The 27390-nt window shown below is 32.8% G+C and overlaps 1 protein-coding gene across 6 annotated transcripts in view; it reads left to right on the top strand.

Annotated features, from left to right (window-relative positions):
• The window catches only part of LOC124357493 (teneurin-m), a 374495-nt gene extending 347893 nt beyond the window's left edge, over positions 1–26602 (top strand). For all 6 annotated transcript variants that reach the window (XM_046809345.1, XM_046809341.1, XM_046809344.1 and 3 more), the window contains 23 exons: positions 4055–4271; positions 4543–4719; positions 4883–5118; positions 6141–6313; positions 6844–7096; positions 7800–8035; positions 8125–8282; positions 8362–8632; positions 8744–8924; positions 9041–9287; positions 10490–10826; positions 11219–11461; positions 11655–11823; positions 13692–13869; positions 14887–15169; positions 15315–15486; positions 16576–16833; positions 17721–17949; positions 19292–19611; positions 19869–20212; positions 20366–20526; positions 22082–22354; positions 22568–26602. In XM_046809345.1, coding sequence (XP_046665301.1) covers positions 4055–4271; positions 4543–4719; positions 4883–5118; positions 6141–6313; positions 6844–7096; positions 7800–8035; positions 8125–8282; positions 8362–8632; positions 8744–8924; positions 9041–9287; positions 10490–10826; positions 11219–11461; positions 11655–11823; positions 13692–13869; positions 14887–15169; positions 15315–15486; positions 16576–16833; positions 17721–17949; positions 19292–19611; positions 19869–20212; positions 20366–20526; positions 22082–22354; positions 22568–23008 — 5557 coding nt within the window. In that variant the 3' untranslated portion in view covers positions 23009–26602. The remainder of the gene's footprint in view (positions 1–4054; positions 4272–4542; positions 4720–4882; positions 5119–6140; positions 6314–6843; positions 7097–7799; positions 8036–8124; positions 8283–8361; positions 8633–8743; positions 8925–9040; positions 9288–10489; positions 10827–11218; positions 11462–11654; positions 11824–13691; positions 13870–14886; positions 15170–15314; positions 15487–16575; positions 16834–17720; positions 17950–19291; positions 19612–19868; positions 20213–20365; positions 20527–22081; positions 22355–22567) is intronic.
• The last annotated feature ends 788 nt before the right edge of the window (positions 26603–27390 follow it).

Genomic DNA, 27390 nt, shown 5'->3' with positions numbered 1-27390 from the left:
ACTGAGTACCTCTTCAGATAAACTCTTGAGGAGTTGGAGGAAGGTTTTAGGTATGCTAGCTCAACATGTACTGTACATAACTAAATGGTTTTTTGGATAAAAACAAACTCAAAAATATTATATTTAAGAAAGTGGCAGCTAACACATTATGCTTTCTTCCCTATCAACAGAGTATCCTCTTTATTTTGTATGCACATTTTACCTCGTTTTTTGTGAAGAAAGAATATAAACAATCATTTTAATCTTTTGACTAGTGGTTTTCTATAGCATAATAATGCAATAAAAAGTAAGTTTATTATTGTAATTTATTAATTAAAAGTCAGAGTCATCCCAAAGATAATCAACAATTCAATGAAACTAAGTGTACACATAAGCTTTAAAAAGTTTTTTTTGTGGAAGGCTCAGAAGCAATATGAACACTACAGTGCAACATCAGTCTCAGAATATCCTGAAACTAAAATGAGAAAAAAAACATTCTACTTGAAATTTATTGGGAACAATGGAAACTACATGAAAGTGTTTCTTAATAACTTTGCTAGATTGAATACAAGCTTCGGCAAACACAAACATATGTTATAAAATTATTCAGAGAATACTTTTAGTGCCGTAGCTGTTTTTGCTCAGTGATTGGGATTGTTGCTGATGGCATGTGATGTATTCCTCCATAACTCACAATATTACTAGTCAAAGAGTTGATAAATTCGACTTGCCACATCATTATTCAGTATTCACTATTTTAGGACTGAGTTTTTAAGTTTTGTTATCCACTCTATGCACAAATTACCATAGCTATTTTAATATCAGGCAACCAAAACTTTGAGTAATTCCCATTTTTTGTTGTCATAATTTACTTAGTTCACATAAAATTATCATTTAATCATGATATAATCTAATTTATATACAGTTCAATCCAAACGTATGTTTAAAATTGCTCAGCAACTCCTCAAGGCTTATATTTTGTATGCAATGGAAGGTCTAATATTATATAAAAAGATTAATTTCTTCAGCTTAACATACAGAGTGTTAGTACTAGAAGTTAAACTACAAGAATATTAAAGCAGTCTGGTACATTTGACACACATTGATGCATGCTACAAGAACCCAAATACGGATGGTCGTATATTTGTTTATAGCTTGATTTAGTGACCACATAAACATTTTAATAATACCATTACAAATATCGTCTTTCGTCTTTTTATTTAACCATGGCTCTTTTATGCATAAAATGCCGGGCAGTTTTGCCTAAATGGTGAAAATAAAATAAACACCATATCCCCTTATGATCCAATATCCCAATGTTTGGTAACTTACCAAGGATGAGGGGGAGGGGAATGCATGAAAATGATGGTACATTTTCAACATATATCAGTTCTATTAACCTGTTTTGAACATAACATTTCAGTGCAATAAAAAAAATAAGAATACTAGACTGATGTGAGGTAATCAAACAATAATGTTTTACTTGAAAAAAATGGACAAATTAATTATAAATAAAAGACAAAAGAAAGATCAATAGAGTGGATTTTTTAAACATATCAAAGCCATATATGTACATATCAAATATATAAATTTATTTACTATATATAATGTTGTGAATATACAAATTTCCATACAAAGTGATGCTGTATAATTGAAAAAACTTAAATAGTCTACACAAAAACCACTTTTTATTGAAATTTGAAACATTGACATTTTTTAGTATGTTTGCACACTAGTACTTCTGCTAGTTAATATTTTAATAATACGCACAAGCATATGGTGCACAATAAATTAATTTTAGAAAAACACAAGCTAGAACACATTAGAAGCATTAAACACTTTAAATAGCTTTGACACCAACTATAGTTCCAATCACAATATTTTTTGTGCAGCTGTGAGTTTCTGCAAAAGTTGTGGTATTAGTGGACTGTAAGACGTTAACCAGAAAAGAAAATGTTTTTGAAGGAATTTATTTTAATTTTTTGCATGATGAGTACTTTACTTCAAGTGTTATTTCATTTCATTTTAAATTCTTATGAAAAATTACAAACTATTTTGTTAATGAGACCTAAAAGTTTATAAAGTTATATGGTTTTAGTTGCATTCTAAATGTATCTACTAGTTTTAAAAAATTGTGTTCATTATACAATAATGCTTATAATTACATATAGATTGCTCACCAAACGAATGTAAATGGCCCAGTTCTTCCCTTCTCCCTTTGACCCTCACGAACCACTCTTGCATCAGCTGCAGAAATGTGGCCTATGGGGTCTCCCATATTTATGGTTCACTTCTTATCTTAAAGATTAAGATCAATGTGTGGGGATTTGGAATGCTGTTTCAAACAAAATTAAAATGGTCCATAGTATCCCTCAGGGTTCTATCCTCGATCTCTTCTTTTTCTGATTTATGTATATACTAAATTTAGCTACCCTCAATTGAAAACTAATTCAGTATGGATGACAAGACTCTCTGCTTTAAAAGCAAGTCAACACAAGACCTTGAAATTTCATCTTTCAAGGAATTTAATTCTCGGATTCAGTACTTTGCTTAAATTAAGCTGAAAACAAATCAGTTGAAATCTAATGTCATTAATTTCTGACCTCAACCACATGATATACTGCGGTCTACTGTATTCGTGGATGAAGTTCTACTAGACGAAACAGACGCCAAAAAGTTTATTGGGATGTTTATTTATAAAAGACTAATCTGAAATGATTATATTGATAATGTCTACACTATAATTACCTCCGGCATATATGCTCAGTGTCATCCAGCAAAATTCTGTTCCCCAAAAGTCCTAAAAAATGCATACTATGGCCTAATACACTCACACTTTGCTTATGGAGTGAAACTTTGGAGAAGTTGTGCCAAACGCAATTGGAGCGTGTTTTCAGGCTTCAGAAAAAGGCTGCGAGAATCATTAACAGTTTAAACTGTAGAGAGTCAGGCAGAGAAACTTTCAGGAAGCTGGGGTTGTTGAATACCCTGGCTCTATGTTTTTGAGGTGGCCCTGTACTGCTGATCAAGACGTGATTTGGTTTGCAGCAGAGATATTCACATTAAGAAACTTCAGGCAGGTACAACTTCCAAACTTAGTATCAAAAACTCTCATTATCACATTTGCCATAAGAAGTTGGTGTCAGACTAAAGAATAGGCTCCTTGAAAGTATAAAAATTTCACCAACCAAATTCAGTTTGAAACTCGTCACAAACCCCTTTTAGTGTCTAAAGTATTTTATTCAATTGATGAGTGGGATTTTTGAAAGATGCTAGGTCTGAGGTGACTGTTGTAGGAGTGAATATATGCAATGTAAGTTTAATTTCTGTAGTGTAGATTTGAGTTCTTTTTAGTATAATATGAATCGAAGATTGTGATGCAATGTAATAAAATTGTAAAAATATACAATAAAGACATTATTATTATTAAGTAAATAAACAAAATGTTCTTAAACATTATTTGTTGAGACATAGTAATAAAACTAATATTTATTCGTAAAAAATCAGGCTTTATACATTTTTTTATTTAATTTATTTTAGTATTTTTAGAGCTTCAAACTTTCTCATATGTGTAATAAAACATAAAACTATAAATTTCGGAAAAATAGATCAATTACAAATTAAAATAATAGTAAAACCATAGTTTAAAACACCAATGGATTCAATTTAATATTATTCCTTGAAGTTTTAGGATGAAAATTATGTAATATATTTGTTGATTTTTTAATGGCAATTTCATTAATCAATGAAGATGGAATGTGCAACAGATACAATTAACAGTAATTTAAGTAAAAGCACAATAGGTTTGTAGATATAGGCTCTGTTTTTAGGTACTAACTTTACTACCATTTCACTTCCCCCACCCCTCCCTTGTGCGTTAACTCTTTTGAGACCTAAAGAGCACATGCTGTTCATCATGTAAGACTCCTATTCTGTTACACATTTACTAGGAATCAGAGGTTGAATCATCTCCTTGTAGCAATATAAACATCTACGCACATTTAGCTTATAGATAAGATATTATTATAAACAGCTTTAAGTGCCAGTGTACTAATAGAGAAATGTGGTCTTGCAGCCGCTCTGCTGTGGTGCGAGGACGAGTCGTCACAGCAATGGGCATGGGACTGATGGGTGTGAGAGTCAGCACCAGTACTCCGATGGAAGGATTCACTCTGACACGTGAAGATGGTTGGTTTGATCTACTGGTCAATGGAGGTGGAGCCGTCACGCTACAGTTTGGCCGCAGTCCATTCCGCCCACAAACTTACATTGTCAATGTTCCATGGAACGAGGTATGTGTGTAATTTTTAATCCATCAAAATATGGAAACCAAACGTTCTCAATATATAAAACAGATTGAACTATCTTCTAAATAACAATTTATTATTGTTTTATCAAGTTATAAAAGTTGTTTTATGGGTTATGTTCTACATATAAAAATACTTCATTCTACTAAATAAGTATACCAAATCATTATAATCAATAAATTCTAATGTAAAACTTGTATAACTTTTAAATAACATTTCTAAAACTACTGAACTATTCCTCATGACAACTTTCCAGGTGGTAATCATAGACACAGTGGTGATGTGGACGGGAGAAGACAAGACTGTCAGTATGGGCCCTCATGCCTGCCGAGCTCATGATTACGATCTCATGAAGCCTGTCGTCTTGGCAACATGGAAACATGGATTCCAAGGAGCATGCCCAGACAAAAGCTCCATCCTTGCAGAATCACAGGTATTTGCTAACTAGAGTTCATGATCAGCTGAATTATTTTTCACTTTAGATCCTCTTCTTTGAATTTGAATAAGAGACACCAAGAACAAGAAGACAAATATAAACTTTAATTTGTAAAAAAGTTGCATCACTTCCATCTTTAATGCTCTGAATGGCTCAACAGGTGGTTCAGGAGAGTTACCAAGTTCCTGGAACCGGTCTGAACCTAGTGTACCATAGTTCTCGGGCCGCTGGATACCTCTCTACGATCCAGCTGCAATTGACTCCGGAAACCATTCCCTCCTCTCTCACTCTGATACACCTCAGGATAACTATTGAGGGAATCTTGTTTGAGAAGACATTTGAAGCTGACCCTGGGATAAAATTTACATATGCTTGGAACCGTCTGAATGTCTACAGGTACGGTAAACAAATACAATAAAAATAAAATGCTTTCGTGTTTAATTTATATACTCTTTAATATGTATTTGATTTTTTATTTTAAAATTCTGGAACTAGCAAATGCTCAAAATCGGGGGTTTCAATTTCAGACTAGATAGCAGCACCTGATTATCTGGTGTTTTAACATAGTGTTTTTATATCTCCTTTAAATGTGGTAAAACATTATTAGTTTTAATGCTAATCAGAAAAGAAATGTTGAACTTATATAGATAAATAAACACTCTTATAATTTTAATGTTCCATTACATATCTCTATTTTTCATAATTGTTTTGTTCTGTTTATATTCTTACATGTAATGCAACAGTGGTGCAGTATGCATTGCTGTTGTTATTCTACTATTTCTTATTTACTTGTTTGTGTTGATTTATAGAATTGTGTTATATAACCAACTAACTTACTTTGTGTCCACCATGTAACTTACTAAAAACATATTATTATTGTTGACATATTATAAAATATGTAAACACATCAGGTAACTGATTAAAATTATTTTTTCTTGGTGAATTGACATAGATACAAGTTGTACAAACAATTTGTACCTTGGATTAATTTTAGCTGCAACTGTAAAGATCTGTATTTGTTATATAACTAAAAAAATATTGGACATTAGTAATCGTTCGGAAGTCATTCTTAAGCAATTGGTCCCCACCTTTAAGCAATGCAAGTTAAGTGTTAGAGAGATATCTTCTTAGTCCTTCCTTCGCCTGGTAACACAAGACATTACTTTACTTTTTTTTACTTTTAATAGATATTCATTACCATTTTCAATAGGTAACATTAATAATATTGTTCAGATTATAATTAAGTGCCAATTCAAAGCCTTTTAAATTTGTATAAACAAAGTTCAGTTTCAAAAAGTTCTATATTTTTTAATAATTTGAATTAATAACCTGCTACCTTGACTAACAGTTACCTGTCATTTCTGAATTTTTAAACTAGTGAATATAGGAAATCTGATGTGTTAATAAATGTTCTACAGGCAAAGAGTGTATGGGGTAACAACAGCATTGGTGAAAGTCGGATACCAGTACACAGACTGCAAGGATGTACTTTGGGATGTCCAAACAACCAAGCTGTCAGGTCATGATATGAGCATCTCAGAGGTTGGAGGATGGAATCTGGACATTCATCACAGATACAATTTCCATGAAGGTATAGAGTGCTATTCAGTTGTCAGTCTCATTGTGAGTGCAATGATTTGCAATTGTTTAACATTATAGTCTTAATAGAAATAATAATTGCAGTTTGTGCTTTATAATTCAATTTGTTTTACAAGATATAAAACTAATTTTAATACTGAACCATTCATAATTCAGTTTAAACCCATGCTCTGCCAGAGTTTCACTTAGACTGTGGAGAACATCTAGATAGTATCACGCAGTGTGAAACATTGGCACTCAGGTGTGTTGTTGACCCTTACAGTCCCAGAGTCTTGTGTAGATCCACAGTAACTCTCTATCTCAGATCCACAGTCCGACATCTTAGACTGCTTTGCCATCGGCTCTCCCTAAGGAACATCTACATAGCGTAAACTAGCATGAAACGTTGGCACTCAAGGTGTTACTCAGTGATAGTCAGTTGTTTCTAAACATTTGTACTTTTTATCATCAACATGTATAAGCTTTACAAAAATACAATAATTTTTCATCAGCAGACAGTTTCAATTTGTTTTAATGTTATAGGCATTCTTCAGAAAGGAGATGGCTCTAACATGTATCTGAAGCACAAGCCACGGATCATCCGCACAACTCTGGGCGATGGTCATCAGCGACCTCTGGATTGTGCAGACTGTGATGGTGCAGCTGGTCCTAAACAGCGGCTCCTGGCGCCGGTGGCACTGGCTGCTGCTCCAGATGGTTCAATCTATGTTGGGGACTTCAACCTGGTCCGGCGGGTCATGGTGGATGGCACTGTTAGAACAGTTGTTAGACTCAAGTAAGTGTATAAGGCAGTATATTATTAATCAGTGTAGTCAAATAAAATGTAATTGAACTATGTGTAGTAACATGTAGTAGCTAGTAACTATACATACTAGTTAAACTAACCTTTAAAAGTTTACTTTTATTCATGGAATTTTATTATACTTAGAGTAATACAAAGATATAGTTTATATTGGTATAATTGGCTTTAGTTATTTTACTTATTTGTTATTTTTAGTTTACTGGTCAGCAGGTATTGTTTATAAAATGGTATGTAATTTTAATGAAAGGATTTAAAAATATAAATAACAATATTATATAATAATTTTAATTGTATTAAAACTGAGGAGTGATTTGTTTCAAATCAATAGTGAATATTTAGTGAACAACACATTGTTATGGTATAAAAATGCTGATAAGTAGAAAGCTTTCTGACAATGTAGACATAATAATTATCCAGTTAAAAAATAAAATTTAATTGTATTAAAGTAGAAAATCTAACTCTATAATTAATCTATATTTTACTTTAATTTCTACAATTATTGTTTACTTCTTCTTATGTAACACAATTTTACTTTCTGATTTTGTATGGAAACAGTTAAATAAATGAAAAAAAAACAATCCTAATGCTATAATTGTATAATATAATATTTTTTGCATTCATGATAATAGTTATATCATTGTAAATAGTGAAATGAAATTATTTATAAATTTTTCAGTGTGACAAGAGTGGCCTACCGGTACCACATTGCTCTAAGTCCCCTGGATGGAACCCTATACATCTCTGATCCAGAATCTCACCAGATACTGAGAGTTCGCAACCCTGATGACTTCTCTGATCCAGACCATAACTGGGAGGCTGCTGTTGGCTCAGGGGAGAGATGCTTGCCTGGAGACGAGGCTCACTGTGGAGATGGTGCTCTTGCAAGAGATGCTAAATTGGCATACCCAAAAGGTATTAATACTACAATCTACTTTTATATTGAATTTAGCATCAAACTTAATCAAAACTTCATTCGTAAAAATTTTTTTAATGTTATCAAGGTGTGGCTGTATCAGCGGACAATGTGCTCTACTTTGCCGATGGGACCAACATTCGTATGATGGACCGTGATGGAATAGTGACTACCGTAATCGGCAACCACATGCATAAATCTCATTGGAAACCCATCCCGTGTGAAGGCACTCTTAACGTTGAAGAGGTAATTTTCTTCTGGTACTCTTCAAAAGTAAATAAAAATCTGCTTTAAACTTACAAACTACAACCTTAAAATTTTTTAGGTACATTTGCGGTGGCCAACAGATCTTGCCATCAATCCTCTGGACAACTCTCTCCACATAATTGATGACCACATGATCCTCCAGCTGACACCTGACGGCAGGGTGAAGGTAGTGGCAGGACGACCTCTCCACTGTCCAGCAAGAGGTCATGATTCCGAGTTGGCCACTAGAGCCACCCTCGTCATGCCACAAAGCATTGCCTTTGCACCATCTGGCGACTTGTATGTGGCCGAGAGTGACTCCCAGAGAATCAACAGGGTTAGAGTCATTGGTTAGTATTTACTGCAAATTTAAAGTTTCAAAAACATCTCTTTGGGACTTCATTGTTTCCAAATTAATGTTTTGTTGATTTGTTAATGCTTCAACTGTAAAATATTTTCAGGTACTGATGGGAAGATAAGCCACTATGCTGGGGCAGAATCCAAATGCAACTGTCTTGACAGAGGCTGTGACTGCTTTGAACAGGATCATTTTCTAGCATCAAGCTCTAAGTTCAACACGATCTCATCAGTGGTTGTTGCACCTGATGGCATTCTGCATATTGCTGACCAAGCCAACTACAGGTAATAAACAATAGATTCATTTTTTATAAATATTAATTATCTGATGTATGAAATGTGTTGTATTAAATTATAAAAATCTCACGTTATCACCTCTCTAAATGCATTTTGTTTTCCAGGATCCGCTCTGTAATAGCCAGCATTCCTGAGCCCACAGCCAACCGTGAATATGAAGTGTACTCACCAGAAACACAAGAGATGTATGTTTTCAACCGGTTTGGACAGCACATTGCCACTAAGAACATCCTAACAGGGGAAACCAGCTACCAGTTCTCTTACAATGTCAACACGAGCAATGGCAAATTGAGCACGGTTACAGACACAGCTGGAAACAAAGTGTTCCTACTGAGAGACTACACAGGCCAGGTACTAAACAATCAAATTATTTTCAGAGATAAAACCATGCAGCAAACATCATTTTATTCAATATCTTAAAATAAAATACTATGCGTGATCTCAAAAATCAGTGGATTTTAGCCCATGGTAGCTATCTCACATTTACAAATTAAAAAGTAACTAATTTGTGTTCTAGAGTACCTGAATAACAAAATGAAGTTTATCGTACTATCACTAGTATAAACAAATTCAACATTTTCCAATATATAATTTTTATTCTGTGCAAGGCCTTTCTGAATCAAAGATTCCATCATCAGGCACTTCACAAATTATCAAATGTTTACATTTTTAAATAATAATTAATTTTATAATAACATATGGTTAACAATTTGGATGTATGGTTAGCCAGTATAAAATATTTAATCAGAATTACATTTTTAATTTCTTTATAAATTGAGATGAGAGTAAAACTGAATTTTGAATCGGTATGATTCAACAATCGGTCAATCTTATCAACAATGAAGACGGACCGATTCAAAATTCAGTTTTACTCTCATCTCAATTTATAAAGAAATTAAAAATGTAATTCTGATTAAATATTTTATACTGGCTAACCATACATCCAAATTGTTAACCATATGTTATTATAAAATTAATTATTATTTAAAAATGTAAACATTTGATAATTTGTGAAGTGCCTGATGATGGAATCTTTGATTCAGAAAGGCCTTGCACAGAATAAAAATTATATATTGGAAAATGTTGAATTTGTTTATACTAGTGATAGTACGATAAACCCTTTTTTCCAATGCTCCAAGATTCTACAAAATGAAGTTTGATCACAAATGCTTTGTTTAAACAATATTGGTGATATGGTAGCTAAAATTATATTGTGGCCAGTTCACACAAAATATTTGTACATAGTGAAATACTGGTGAACCATTCACTATGTGTTCTCTCAAAAGAAGCTGTTAGCTAACTAGTCTCATTTGTTACATAAAATAATGAGGGTGCAAGTAATCTGTCAGTATTCAAAGAAAAAGAAGGTAGTAAATAGTGCTCTAGGACCTAAAAATCAAGAGCATACATTACACTTTGGTGACAATATCAAGAGAATCCTAAGTAGTGCTGAAAAATAGAGATGATCAAAACTGGATTGAGAAATCACATGGTTTGTGTGTAACCTTAATATTTTTAACAAAAATGAAAAGAAACTTGTTTTTTAATTTCAGGTAAATTCAATAGAGAATACCAAAGGGCAAAAGTGTCGCCTGCGGATGTCTAGAATGAAACTCCTGATGGAGATCAGTACTCCAGATAACTACAATGTCACTCTGGACTACCACGGGCCGACAGGTCTTCTGCGAAGTAAGCTGGATTCAGCTGGCCGCTCATACGTCTACTCATATGATGAGTTCGGTCGCCTCACTGCAGCTGTGACTCCAACAGGCAAGGTGCTTCGGCTGGAGTTTGACCTCAGCGTTAAAGGAGCCGTTGTCAAAGTTACTCATGATGACAGACAACCTCTCTCCATGCTCATCAAGGGATCTACTGTTGTTACTAAATTAGGTAATATACATTTCTCTTGGGTTATTGATTACTATTTCTTATCCATACAGTAAAAATAAATAAGAATGCTAAATTTTCAGTATCCACTAAACATTGTAAAATTAATTAGGAAATACTACTTTAAGTTGGCTAAAACAACAACAATTGACACAACATGAAATAGAAGGAGCTAAAATAGCTACTAAAGCATGAGCAAGTTTGGTTTCATGTGTATTTTGGAGTCTTCTATTTGATTTATTATTTTAATATTTTGTTTATCAATAAGAAAACTAACAAGGTCAAATAAGAAGAATTATTAAATTAGGTCTGATTAAAAGTAAGAGAGTTTTTATACATCAGTATTCAAAATATTGATTTGTATACAGTAAACTCAAAAGATTATAACCTAACAGGTGAAGCTGAGCAACGTACAGTGGTGGCAAGTGACGGCAGTGTATCAACAGTTGCTCCATGGGGTCACATCGTCAGCACTGACACAGTGGCCTACTCGGTCTTGGCAGATCCGGACCCAGTCCTGGCTGAGAGCTATCCAGTGCCAGGCAAGCAACGGACTGAGATTGGTGGTGACCTGGCCAATCGGTTTGAATGGCGCTATTTCCTCAGGAGAGCACCAGGTGCCAAACCAAGGAGTCAAGGTAGGAAAACTTCTTGTCTCATTTTTTTTTTAAATAGTAGTATTGCTCTTAATTTCAATTGATACTTCAAGTAATAGACTTCCCTTTGTTATATATTCTTAGTCAAATTTACTCATCATTATTAATTCAACATGCTAGGTGGTAACACAACTGATTAAGGAACTATTCTCAAACGTTCAACTGCTATTTGCAGGCAAAGCAGTGGTGCAGGTGGGCCGCAAGCTGAGAGTGAACGGAGATAATTTGTTAACTCTTGAATACGACCGAGAGACAGGAACTGTGGCAGTCTTCATGGATGACAGGGTGGAGCTTCTCAATGTTACCTACGATCGCACAGCCAGACCAGTCAAATGGGGACCCAGGTTAGTGTTTGTCAACTGATTAAAATTTTACTTTTGAAAATTTTGTCACAAACATGCAATTTATAATATATATACTTTACATTAATATTACACTATATGATATTGACATTTACATCTGGGGCAACAGTCATTTTAGAAGTAAAATATATTAGTTTCTGCAATTTTTTTATGAGAAATGAATAGACAATACTATTTTTCAGTTTAAACACAGACCATTAAATAACAATAACAAACATTTTATTGCTACAACAATGTTAAGTTGTGTCACCAATGTTATTATTATTGTAGGTACAAACTGAACTTATTGTAAGATTATGTTTCGGATAGTAATTTCAAATATTATTACTTGTTTCCTTCCAAAAACAAGATAACTGTAGTATCTTACAGAATTCAATGTATCCAGCTGACTTCCTACATTGTGTTAATGGTAAACAACGTAAAGTCTGGAAATAATATTTTCCAGTCTTCCTTATGTCCAATCAACTAACTAGTTATGATTAATTTCTATGTAACTGTCAATAACGCTGTTATTAACACTTTGTACCCTGGGCCCTTAATACATGTTTCGGCGTGGCTCCCTAGGGTTTTATGATGCTTTTAAAAAATTTCTGTGTTATTACAGTAATTATGTTATAAGCTCATACTATATATCTTTTTAAAGATAGAGATACGTACTTTTTTAAATCTGTACAAATATAAAGTTTATTTAAAAAATAAAATTATTAAATAATATTGAATGTAATGTAAAAAATATAAAAAAAGTTTTTGCTACATAGCTTGTTAGTTCAGGTAGTTCGCCTTAATGTGATAATTTTTAAAGCACAATGGTCTGAATCAAATAGAAGATCTCGCACATTTTCGTTTAGATCGTTCATAAAATCAATATTTGGTCCCAGGTGTGTATCAAAACCATCGTCACTTTCCGACTCGGAGTCAAACAAAAGATCGCGAGAATTGCATCACTTTTGATTTCATCACACATATAATTTAAACTCGAAAATAATATGTAAAGAATATATCAACTGAAAGTCGAGAAAAAAGAACAAAGCGAGTGTAAATACAAAACAAAACACACAGATAACCTCACATTGTTTGCATTTGCCTTTACTTCATTCAGTAAGAAACTAAAGTTCTGATTATTTACAAACAGTTAAATTCACATTTAGAATACATTATAATAACATTTGCTTCAGTATTTGTCGGCAAGATTTGTAGAAAAACTTAGTAAGACATCACTAAGAGTCACAACAACACACAACATGAAACACTACAAAGCAAACTGACAGTACCGACGATCAGCTGCGGCGCCTACGATCAGCTGTCTCGCTTGTAGTACGACGAAAAATATACGTATATCATTACTAAAACGTGACCCAGGGATCTCAAAACCAACAAATACGAACTTAGACAACCAATGAACATAATAAAAATGTTTGAATCCAAAAATAAGATGACTGAGCTAAATAATAAAATTAAATAACACGACCCGAGCTATACTCGGGCTCAGGGTACAAAGTGTTAAAAAATTAACTGGGGTACAAATTTCTAAAATGTTAAAAATTATAGGTGTTCACCAATACACCACTAATTACCAAACGGGCAACATTTTCTGTAACGTAGGAAAAGTTTTTAAATTGCTAGGTTTTTTTTTCTTTTTTTGATATGATATTATTCGATAAATTTGTATTATTTATGAAAACCTAAACAATCTGAATGTAATCACAATCATTTTAACTCAGTAAAATATAAAGGAAATTAGTTTTATATTGAGATCACGAAAGAAAAGAAAATTTAATTATTTTTACCTTCTTAGAATTGAAATAATGTTGATTTAAAATACTATAAAGATGTTTTTTGTACGTTTACAGAAATGGTGTATTTGCTGGTGTTGAATTGGAATACGATCGGTTCAGCCGACTGAGTACCTGGCGTTGGGGACAACTCAGTGAAAGTTACAGCTTCGACAGATCAGGCAGGCTAGCAGAAATCCGCTATGCTGATGGAACTTCAACACTGTATGCCTTCAAAGACATGTTCAGCAGCTTGGTAAGCAAATCAGTATTAAACATTTCTCTAAAATTAATAATATTATATTATATTGTAATATAAATTTAATATAACAAAAATAAAAGACTATCCAGAAAATAATATATGTTTAAAAATTATAAATTTAATAAAATGAAAACAAGATTACAAGTCTAAATTCTTAAAGGTACATTCTTAAGCTATATTCATAATTATTAAGGTATATGATTTTCAATAATGTTTCTGTTGAAATCTATTACCTGTGATTTCAATCACTGGTTCCAACCAGCATGTAGTCTGGTATCGGAATAGACTGACTTATTTTCCCAAATGATGTGCTTCAGCCGTCTTATATCCAGTTATGATATGATTGATAACTTAGTTAACATTTTGTTGTAATCTTTGAGGAAGGTCAGTGCTATAGAGAGTCTGTTAGGACTTTCAAAACCCAACTTCCACAAATCTTTTCAATAAATCCAGCTTTTCCAATGCAATTTTACCCATCAAACTCTGTGAAATGTGGAAATATATGAAAATCTTGTAATCATAGAATAGTTATAAGGCTAGGCATGCCATACACATCACAGTTATTGACAAATTTCAATTGCCAAAGGATTTTTTTGCCAAAGAAAAACATAATGACAGAATGTGATTAATAAGTTATAGCAGTTTTCATTACAGTGTATAATCTCTTTAAAGACAATAAAGAAGGAGGTGCACAGTGTGCAGTTATTGCTAAATACATACTGGGTGTGGAAACTTTATAACACCAAGTCTGCCGATCTGACCCCATCCACTGTTGTAATAACACAAAACATCTTTTATTTTCTGTACAGCCTGTTTAATAAAATATAATATATATTGAAATTGGCAGTCTTCTTATTTTCAGTGTAAATCAATTTCTCCTATTATGTGATCAATCAACATAAAAAACTATTTTTTATGACTTAATCTTCACTTCTTTATTTTGCAGGATATTGTTGTTGTTCTTAGATATATCTGTATCACTATGTATCTAAGTTATAATGTATGATGTAGCCTCTGAAGGTGACTACGCCACGAGGCAGTGACTATCTGCTTCAGTACGATGACGCCGGAGCTCTCCAGTCCTTGACAACACCACGAGGTCACATCCACGCCTTCTCTCTGCAAACTTCTCTTGGATTCTTCAAGTATCAGTATTACTCTCCCATGAGTCGACACCCGTTCGAACTGCGATACAATGATGAAGGTCAGGTCTTGGCCAAACTGTACCCTCACCAATCTGGTCGAGTTGCTTACGTTTATGACCAATCTGGCAAACTAGATACGGTATTAGCTGGTAAGTTCAAACTGATAAATATGTTTTTTTTATTACGTTATATTTATATCAAGTAATAAAAAAAAGTAATTGATATCATTATATTTTTCTTATATCAAGTCCATAATCTACAGGTAAATAAAACAATTATTCCTCTTTATTTCAGGTCTTTCATCAATACATTACACCTACCAAGAAAGCACAAGTCTGGTTAAAAATATAGACATTATTGAGCCTAGTTTTGAACTGAAGCACGAATTCAAATATCACATGGGAATCTTGAAAGATGAGAAATTGAAGTTTGGAAGCAAAAGTGGCCTTCACAACACTAACTACAGGTATTTAATAATAATTTTCTTTAGTTTTATTTCATTTTCTTTAGTTATACGATAAAAACCATCAAGACTATTTGGTTAACAAAAGAAATCTAAATAAAACCTTCTTTGACACAACAAATGATGATGAAATTTGTTTTATAGTTGTCAGAGAATCGATAAGAATGAATTATTTACTAAAAATGATTACTGTTGACTTTGAACTCAATGTGAAAAGTAATTCCACTTCAGAGCAACATATCTTTAATTTCACATCCCATGGCTTTAACCCCTTGACTACCATGTCTGTGTTATCATGTTGTTTCGCCACACGGTGCCTGACAGCTATAAGATGATACACAATGGCCTCTATTAGTGTTTATTTGAACTACTACAAATCCAAACTAGTGTTGTTTAATTGCTACATAATCTTAGTCAACTAAGGAACTACACAAAAGCACATGGTGAAGTTTTACATGGACGATAAAACATAATGTTATTGTTTACTTATTTTTACAATAGCATTTTTAAATTGCTACTGCACGTTTATTTTATTTTATTTTTTTATTGTGATCTAGTCCGTAATGCAGGAATTAGTTGTAATAATGATAAGGACATTTTATCAATTTTGAATTTTTCCGGATGCATTGTTGTGAATTAGACATTCATGTAACTTTTCAGACTCAATTTATCAACCATGACCTGACGTGACGAATCAGGAGATTTTATGGCATTTTAGTAAATGATGATATTGCTGAAGTTGATTATGGTGGACGAGAAACATACTACATTTTTGCTGACTGTGGAGTAACTCTGTGCGCAGCAAATAAACCTGGCAATAGCCTATAACAGTACCATTGAAAACTTGGCACTTAAAGGGTTAAACCTCGATCTTGATAAAAACACTCCCAAACCCACTCTTGTTTGTTATTGATCTCCTCTTCCATACTTCACCTCCCCTTATCTTTTTTATCTATTCTTTTTCTGTCTTCCTACAACATTAATATTAGTATTTTATTAATATCAAACAGTATTATTTATTGCTTTCATTTACTACAATATTACTATAGTATCAGTAAAATCACTTTAAAACTTCTGTTATGTTTGTTTTAGATATGAGTATGACGGCAACGCTAGAATATCAGGTGTGGAAGTTGACATTGACGGAAAGGAACTGCCCAAGTTACGGATGAAGTTCAGTCAGAACCTCGGTATGCTGGAGGGTGTCAGTGATCTTAGGATTTACCGTAACACGTTCAACCGTTCCGTCATGCAGGATACCTCCAAACAGTTCTTCACCATCACGGAGTATGACTCGCATGCTCGAGTCAAGTCAGTGCTAGTCAACATCAAGTCTTTTGATGTATACAGGTATATCAAATTTTTAATTATTAAATAAATGTGTATTTTGGGTTGTAAGAAATAAATATGTATTCTGAATCATTTATTATTTTACTGAATATTTTACAACAGAAAACTGAATAAGTAGTTTTCAACTATGTTTTAGAAAGAAAATAGTACCCATGTTTGTTATAAAGCGATATCAACTGTTTAAATTTAAATAACATTAACATGTCCACTAATGCTACTTGCACTTGCAGAATTATAACTCTCCAAATATTAGACACTGATCTGACTTGATGTGCCAAAGTGTCAATAAATACATAACAAAATAACTACACAGATTCTTTGATCATGTAATATTTCCTTGAGAAAATATATCATCCAATACTAAAATTTCTTACCGTTCTGAAACATTTTCTCTGTTCTACCTGACAGAAAACATAATATACTATAGAATTATACATTACACTATAAGCATTAAATAATTTCTTCAATGTAAATTCTGACAATGATAATAAATATTTTTCCTGTTATTTAATTCAGTCCACCACTTTTATTGCAATGTGATTTACAAGATTTAACAAGATGTGTTATCACCACACATTATTTTTGCCATGTACTTCTCATACAGGTGCAAGGTCTGTTCTATTGTAAAATCAAGGATGGAACTAAGTACTTTGATTTTGTATGATGTACTAAAAGATTATTAATTGAAAAAAGATTAAAGATTTGTATTTTTTTAATTATCTGCAGTAGTAATGTCATACAGTCAAAAGATAACAATGGTACACTGAGGTAAGATGAAAATACGCAGTTTATTTCAAACAAAACACTGATCTAATTAAAGTCACAGTGGTCAAAAGTTGTTGATTGTTTCACTTGTGGGTAAACTATAAATACTGTGTCTACAACAGGATGGAGTTGGAGTATGATTCCCGGGGCCGCATCAGTGCTCAGAAGCTGCTAATTGGGCGCACATCTTCCATGGAGAGAATAACATACAGTGCTGATGGACACGTGCTGGAAGTGGTCGGTACCAGTGACTGGAAGTTTGTGTATGATGAAAATGGCAACATTGTCAGCGTCATGGAACAAGGCCAGAAGTTGACTTTGGGATATGACAGTGGTGACAGGGTTGTTCAGGTAAGAAGAATATCACTTCACTTACTGGATAATTTTGATTTATTTATAAAATATCGTAATACATGGTTGGTTTGTTGAGGATTTTAATAATTGCTCTTAAATCTGTTATTTGATAATGGCATAGTGAAATTCTTTTAAATATTTTTTGCAATACATAAAACATGAAATGGTTCTTTTACAATAAGTACTATAAATACAATTCAATTCAGTTGAATAGTTAAATATGTAAAAGAGTTCTCTCTTAGTATTATAACACTACAAGTGCTCTTTGGAAAATGTTCAAAGTATTCCTAAATTTTAATTTAAAATCTTTTTTCTATTGAGATTTGAACTTAAAAAAAATACAATACCTAAAACCATAGTTTCAATCAATAAGTTATTGATGTTTGTGGGAAATTGAATTCTTAAGATTCTCTTTATATATATTTATTATAATTAGTTATTGCTGTTGCTAGGGTTTTATTGCTGCATTTGACAAGAGTCAATTGGATTAAAAAGCCTGTGAATTAACTACTTTAACACCAGGACTTACTACATTGCATAGCTCAACACCAGGCAATGAGATGCTTAGGAACTAAAGTATAGTTAAAACAATTTAAAATTATTATTGATTTATTATTGTTATTAGTGATCTTGTGTATGGTGTCATATCTATCTTTTACTAAGCTTTCAGCTCACACTGTTTCTACACATTGCTAACAGTTTTACTATTTTGAACTTTAAAACAATATGACATTTTAACTTATTCAATTTAACATTTCTTGATTGCAGATGACTTTCCACAGCATTGCTGAAAAACTGCAATATATGTATTATTGTAATAATCTTAGCAAACTATTAAAACTGTGTGAACCAGAAAACTCAGACGATATACCTTTGATTGTATTAGTTGCAAATCATTCATATGGGCAAGGTGTGCTTAGGTCTGGTGGATTATTTTAGTTAGTTCTGAGATCTAACACTTGGGCTGCACCATCTTATTTGGATTTTTCTGTTCAAATGTTTACTACTTTAGCCTCTCACTCTACAGAGGACAGTCTCAGAACTCACTTTTTCCATACACCAGTTGATAGCATTGTATGAGTTATCTCTCGTGTAACTAATACATTCAAAGGTTATACTTAAAGATGTTAATTTGATAATGATTTTATGATTTTAAAGCTCTAACTGAATATATACAATAATGAAACAATGTTTGTTACCAATAAAAAAACTATATTGAAATCATTGATATTGATATTGATTGATATCACTGATATCATCAAATATATCATCATTGATTTTCAATGATGATTGTTGTTAATTGGATGAATAGTTTAATTTGAATTTGTTCTATCCTCAGGTAGGTGACGTGGAACTGAATGGATACGATGCACGAGGGTTTGTGGTGAGACGAGGAGAGACAAAACTGCGCTACAACTCACGTGGACAACTCAGTCATGCAACTGAGCGAGATCGTTTCACCGCATGGTACCGGTACGATGACCGTGGCCGCCTGCTCGCCTTACAGGATGCACAAGGCAACATCACTCAGTTCCTGTACGCCGACCCTCACTCACCATACCTCCTCACTCATCTGCACTATCCCAAGACTGGACGAACATTCCGATATTTGTATGATGAAAAGGAAGTCCTCGTTGCAGTAGAAACATCAGAACAGAGGTAGGATATATTTAATTTTTGTTTATATGAAGTTCGTGAGAATTAAATTAATTTAATATTATAATTTGCGTAAACAAACTCAATACAAATGTTTTGGTACTTCTATTTAAACTATTGCATTCAAATATGCAATTACATCACTACATAAAGCAGTTTCATAAGACAATTAACTTTATCCATTATCTTATTTGTAGGGATCATTTAAACATCTTTATGAGATAATACCTAGCAAAGTCCTGCACTGAGTATATTTTCAGATTCTATGTTGCGTCTGATCAAAATGGATCACCTCTTGCATTGTTCGACACCAATGGAAACATAATCAAAGAACTGAGGAGGACACCTTTCGGCAGAATAATTCGTGATTCCAACCCAGACTTTTTCCTGCCCATCGACTACCAAGGGGGCATCCCAGACCCACACACCAGTCTCCTCTACCTGAAACTGCGCTGGTACGACCCCTCTGTGGGCCAGTGGATGACCCCAGACTGGGAGAGACTTGCTAATCAGCTGACTGCTCCCACAGATGTGTTTATCTACCGCTTCCATAACAACGACCCGATCAACCCTGACAGCTCTCAACAGGTCAACTACATGACTGGTAAGCTATTTCAAGCCCAATTATATCCTTTCACTAACAAATAAACAATCAATTTTATTTGCACGCAAACAAAACTTAATGAAATGCTGTTAATTACTGTTCATCTTATATAACTCTCATTAAACATGTTATAACACTTATATGCTGTTACAGATCTGAGCAGTTGGTTGAAGATTTATGGTTATGATGTGAAACACATGCTCGGATCATCCTACACACGTAATATGGTGTACCAACCCCAGGCTGTGGTCACCTCCCAGCAGTTGGCACCTGATTTTGGGGTCATGTCCGGACTCCAGTGTATCGTTGACAAGGTGAGTAGACTATTATATATCTCATTGGGTTATTGTACAACTGGAGTGCTTGATAATACAGTACAATAACTCATCTGCCTTACTTATGGAACTCTTATATTTATTTATATGACAAAATATAAACTTTTTTTATATATGAGGGCTGTCCAGAAAATAACAGATGTATTGACATGGCGTGGCAATGGGTAGGGCTAGCGCCGCCATCTTTTCATCTGGAACATGTAGGAGTATTGAGTGTAGGAACCGCCATATTGGTGTTCCTACACTCAATACTCAACCAGCCATGGAGATTGTGCATCATGCTTATTATACTGTATACAGTGGTGTTGATATGAGTACTGCCATTTAAAATTCCGCCAGTTGTGAAGTGTGATCTGTGGTAAGGTTTTTGTTGGCGAAATATCACAAGAATTGAAATTTATTGTCAGATTTATGATTGTATGATCAAGGATAATGAATGAAAGCCAAGAGAGGCATTGATTTTAAAAATGGACGAACCAGTGTTCACAATGAGCATCACAGTGGTAGGCCTAGTGGTGAAAATCAACAAAACTAGCCATGAAAATCATCATTATTAAAAAACATGATTATAAAACTCTGAGAACATTTCCCCTATATATCACGGAGTTTAGTTCATGAAATAGTGGTTGGTAAACTTGGTTACTACAAATTATGTGCAAGGTGGGTTCCAAAAAGTGGAAACCATCATCGATCGTATCGTAACTGGTGACGAGAGTATATGGCTCTTGGGGTCAACTGTAAAACAAAGTGGTAGTCGATGGGGATACACACATTCACCCATGAAACTAAGGAAGTGTCTTCAAATGCGCTTAGCAAGAGAAATCTTCAAATTTGGTTAGAATACTTAATTACTTTCATTTAAATAAACAGTAGTTTATAGACTTCTGTTTTATAATTCAAAAGTATTGTATTAAATAATTAATTTTTTTCAAATAGGCTGAACTGCTGTGATTTATCTGACATTCTTGTCTTAATATAATTCAAGCAGTTTAAGACGTTGAAGTCACATAATCTTTTAAACGAACTGTAATGTATAAATATGATAGGATGAGAAGACTTACATTTTTCTACTTGGAGAATCAGTGCAATAGAGACAGAAATACCTGTAGTGTAATGATATATTTTGTATTTACTGAGTACTTAATAAAGCTGTTAGTAAACCCAGTAGGTACTGACAGTATTCACTCTCCAAGTTGGAAAAAGTAAGACTACTCATCATATAATAATCTCTTTGTTGAAATCCACCTTTGCTCTCTGTCTGTCCAATAAATGTAATACATTTATTATTGTTACAAAATAATTTTAGAACAGCAAAAGTCTTAATATCTGATTGACCTTTTCTAAAGGAAAAAGTTGGAAATCTGGCAAACTCAACAAATAAATTAAGTAATGAACATGGTTTTAAGTGCATTATAAACTAAATATCTGAAAATGTTTATAGTTAATTTACTGAACTATATCAAACCATACCCTACGCCCAACTATTTACTTCTTTTCAAACAGTTGCATAAACTTAAATGGGAATATTTTGTAGGTAACCAACCAGTTTGGTTCCCTGGACTTTGTTCCCCAACCCCTCCTCAAGATGGAGTCTCGAACTCGCAACCTGTTGCCGAGAGTAGCATATCGTCGCTCAGTGTTTGGTGAGGGGCTACTCATTTCTCGTTCTGGCGGCCGAGCTCTGGTTTCCGTCGTAGAGGGAGTCAACAGTGTTGTGCAAGACGTTGTTACTTCCGTCTTCAACAACTCGCACTTCCTTGACCTTCATTTTACACAACATGATCAGGACCTCTTCTATTTTGTCAAGGTATTTATGATTTTACAATATAATTTATATGTACTGTATTAAATCTCTGTTTTTATGTTGTAGTTGAAAGAATAATTTTCCTGAAGTGTTACATAGAATGTTATGTAGAGAAAATTCAGAATTAGTCTAGAAGGAAAACTGTAAATAATTTTTGTAACTGTTTAATAATATTTCACATAATCTTCATGCAAGTAATTTTTATATTTGTTTCAGGACAATGCTTTAAAATTAAGGGATGACCTGGAGGAGCTGCGCAGGCTTGGTGGTATGTTCAACGTATCAACCCACGAGACAGCCGATGGCAAAGAGCTTCGACTCCACAGTGCAGATGCAGTGGTCTCCATTCGCTACGGTGCAGATCCACAGCAGGAGAGACACCGTCTACTGAAGCACGCTCATAAACGAGCAGTTGAGCGAGCATGGGAGTTGGAGAAGGCATTAATCACGTCTGGTCTGAGTGGAAGAGGAGAGTGGACCGAGGAAGAGAGAGAGGAATTGACCTTGAGGGGTAGGGTTGAAGGCTACGAGGGGACTGACATCCACAATGTTCAGCGATACCCGCAGCTGGCTGATGACCCAGGCAATGTCACTTTCAGGAAAGATGCCAGACGAAAAAGAAAAAGACGAACTCACCGACACGACGATTCGACGTGAGCCAGTATCCAAATAATTAAAGTACTGTGATAGAACTATACGGGGAAATTGACTCCCAAATATGCTGTTAAGAATCACAGTTATCGGGGCAATATTAAGTTATAAAGTTATTCAGATTTTAAGAACTGCAGTAATTGTAACTTTAATCGTGTATAGTTTTTGGTTCGTCGTTTTATATACTTTTGTATTCTAGCTCCGTACTAGGACTGACGTTTCTTATTTAATGTGTAAAGTTAATTTGTGAATAATCAAATGACTGTGTATATTTTATACACCAGTCCTTTATTTTTGTATAAGGTAATAAGTACCCGGCCATGTTAGTGCTGTGGATACTGCTATAAGTCTGAGTTTCCGGCGTTGTGATTGGTGAATGGTGCTGATATTTTCACTGGGCTTGAATGTGTTTCCTTTCAATTGATACACGAACACTCTACGCAGGTGATTTTATTTGTTTACTGTACTTAGTTAGCTGCTATAGGATGCTCATTCACGAACACAGACAGTTTTATAAAAAAGTTTGCAAACACAGTGGATGCAAAGTGAAGTGAACTACTTTTTAAAAGAAACAAAAATGTTTTTAGTTACCAAAGAAGTGAATTGAAGTGAGTAATATTTGATAAGAAATGTGGATAAGATTTTGATATTCTGTATATAAGGACTTAGCTAAGGGATTATGACAATCCAGTGTTCTCTGACTTTATTTGGTGATTTCGTGACGAAATCTCACTTGAAACGGCCTATTTTAATTATTTACTTACTTTACTGACTGGCTCCATGTTCTCTTTTACTTTACCATATCAGCTAGTGATCTACAAATCACAGTGCATGTTGTTCTACTGTGTTACTCATTTAACTAATAAGTTATTACTATAAATTTAAAGTATTTAATGATGATCCTGCCATATTCCACTAAGTTTCTTTCTTGTTATTGAGAAAGTCAAAGCCACAAAATAGTGATGTAAACTTTCCTGTTGTTAATCATGAACTACTTTTGTTTGTCATCTAATATGTGTTTTTAATAAGAGATTCAAATAAGTTTAATCGTTTAAAAGTATATTAGTGCGTGTTGATGGCATTTTGTTGTATTCTTTTATTAATCAAACTATAAAGTCTATTTTAATTACAACAGAAAATCCATGTAATACTGTGTTGAAAATCTGAATGGCACACTACTACTTATTGTTTTTATATGTACCGTTTCAGTACTTTATTGTTTGATAGAAGAGTACATGTCATGAATATTCTGTAATATATAATTTCAGTAAATAGTATAAAAGAGCATTACTTCAATGCACTTTAAAGTAGCTCCCTACTGATCAACTAAACGTATAGCATAACTTTTTACATAACTTCTTAAATATATGAAACAGCTTCAAAATCTACACATTTGATTGGAAAAGGTTTAAATATAAAGAGCTTTCCCACCTCATGTCATATCTTAAAAAATGAAAACTACATTGCAAATGTATTGAGAAATTTCCCTTGTTTCTGGACTGATTATCATCATGGAATAATATAACATTAGACAGTTAGTGTGACAGGAAATAAACATAGACTGACAATAAACTCACTTTCTATTTTGACTCATAACTATTTTGTTGAAATGATATTTACTAAGCATAAATATGATGATTTGTTAAAAACGTTATGCAATAATTTGTTTGTACATTTTAAAGGTTGAATATCTCAAGTATCAGTCTATCTCTATATCCAGTCCAGATAATAGTTAAGTTACTGTAGCTCTCTCTTCTCACTACACTAAATGTGGCTGAAGCTAGACTGGTAGTACCAGATACAATAGTGTTCCTTGTAGCCAATCCTTCCTACTCATGGTTCCTTTACTCGTTAATAAGTTTGTTGCTTTCGATTTGATTATATTGGTGTTACGTCATTTTATTAAAGTGTTTTAAACATTGTATGTTGAATCGTCTTAATTTTTAAGCTTCTCACTGAATGAAAATTAGTTTGTCTTGTTTTTGAATATGGTTCTTGACTTGAATTCTTTTGTAACAGAGGTAATATATAGACTAGAAAACAAATTAAACACTACACTATAATGAAGCAATAATTGGTTTCATAACAATTAATACAACTTTTTTCATTTTGAACTGTGTTATTATGGTGCCTTAAAATAATTCAGTTGAGCAAATAGAGCAATTCTCATAATTTTATTTTGAACATTAGAGTCGAATGTCTAGAAGTCCTTTAATGCATTTACGTTTATTTTAATATTCTACATCTTATTAAAATCATTTATTTTTCTTTTGACTATTTAGTCAAAAATCCAGTTCAAAATAAATGTAGAGTAGTTAAAATATTACAGTAATACTGTATACTAGATTTTATAATTTTCATGCTCTCATTTAATTTTTCTAATTTATTTACTCTGGTTTTCAGTTAAATGAAAATTTATTTTTTAAGGTTCAAGTAAATGATCCAGTTACATGATATTTATACAATGCTTTGAACTGTAGTACATTTGAAACAATTTTAACTATTTGAAATTTAAATATCATATTACATTTTGCTCTTTAATCCAAACACTTAGCTATAGTTTTGTTACCATAATTTTGTATTTCTACTTTTTAACACTTCAATCATTAATCTATTCAGAAACAAGACCAGCTTACAGTTGAAATGTTATCTTATTTAAATGTTTACAGCATTTTTCAACATTTTAATTTATGACTTAATTTTTTTTATTGTAAGAACATGTAAAAGTAATAATAATGTAAGAAAGAGAATACGAAGCATGATATTAAATGTTGAGATTCGCACAAGACTCCAGAGCTTGTGAGGAAGTGGAGTGTGTGGCGTGCGTTGTTCTGTATAAATCGTGTTGTTAATGTTGACTACGACAAGCAATACTTATAACTACTTTAAGCTCCTATTGATATGTGTAAATTATATTGATTTGTTTGTGCAATTTTATATCATGGTTACTGTTATTAAATCATTTTATTTTATGACAGGATTAGATATTCTACAATGGAAAGGATATGCCAGGTTGTTTTACCACCAAAGATTTATATGTTTTGTGCCGTCATTAACTGAATTTTATGTTATATATATATATTATATATATATATATATATATATATAGCAAAAATTAGCATGTCGACTGCAGTAGACACTATATTGCATTAAAAGTTTTCACTAAATATAGAACCAGTTCTGTAATGAAGGCTTATTCAATGCTGGACACCATTCAGTGTATTTTTATGATACTGGGAGATAAAGGTTATTTGGATTGAGTAACCACAGTGGAAGATAGTTTTGTTGCAAATCAACATAACAAAATGTAATAACATTTTATTTTGTAATGGTAAACCTTCATAGTAAAAATCACGACATTTGTGGTATCAAACCCATCTGTTCCTTTGTTATAAGTGTGTTACATTTATGTATATTTTTACCCAATCTCATAAATTATTATGAATGTTAAAATGTTTATATATTTAGGTCAAAATATTTTTTAAATGGGTACCTATGGTATTATATAGTTTTAATAATTTTCTATCAATCCTTCAATTTTTATTTTTATTGACTAGAGCTTTATGTGTCTTGTCGTAGCATATTTTATATTTTATAAAACTTATATACTCAGCAGTTTGAAGGTACTATAAGTAGAAATTGGTGTAATCCAGCCTGGCATACTGCTCCAATATTTTGTTGAACTCCGCATAGATGGTAGGTCTATCCAATGTGCTTTTCAGCTCATACAGTCACAGGAGACTTAATGTATTTTAAACATAGCCCTTTTGTATAGATATGTACATAAATGACTCATTCATAGTTAGATTTTAAAATATGTGACTTGTATGCATTGTATATTTTAAACCAACTATTTAGGAAATTGAATAAAAAAATTCCAAGATAATTATTGTTAATTATTCACATTCACCTTTTAAATATATTTCCTTGGCTGAAGTTATGTACATGATAAGTTAATCACAGAAAAGATGGACTCCTGAGATTAACTTTAAATTGTTAATCTGTTGTATTCACCCAAAATTATTTTGTATCTTTAAAGCACTGAAGTCCAGTTGTTGTATGAGATGAATTATTAATAGCAAACTTTAGTTCTTTCGTAACTATTAGAAGTGTTACAAACATTTTAGAAATACTTTCTTATGTTTAATACTTTTTTTATAAATTGAATATCACAATAAATTAAGCCAAAGAAACAATAATCAATCAATTCTTCAACATATTTATTTTGTACATGGTTACCAGAATTTCCTTTTTTGCTGATGAATAGCAGATACAAACTTTTTTAATTTAGTAGATTTTAGAAGATTTTGAATACTTACCACTTTTAATGAGAAATCTCAATACCCTAATGTAATAAAAGATTTAATTCAATCTACAAATTTAACAAG

This window comes from Homalodisca vitripennis, chromosome 3 (genome assembly GCF_021130785.1).
Source record: "Homalodisca vitripennis isolate AUS2020 chromosome 3, UT_GWSS_2.1, whole genome shotgun sequence".
Taxonomy (NCBI): Eukaryota; Metazoa; Arthropoda; class Insecta; order Hemiptera; family Cicadellidae; genus Homalodisca; species Homalodisca vitripennis.
This window is presented reverse-complemented; position numbering and strand designations above follow the sequence as displayed.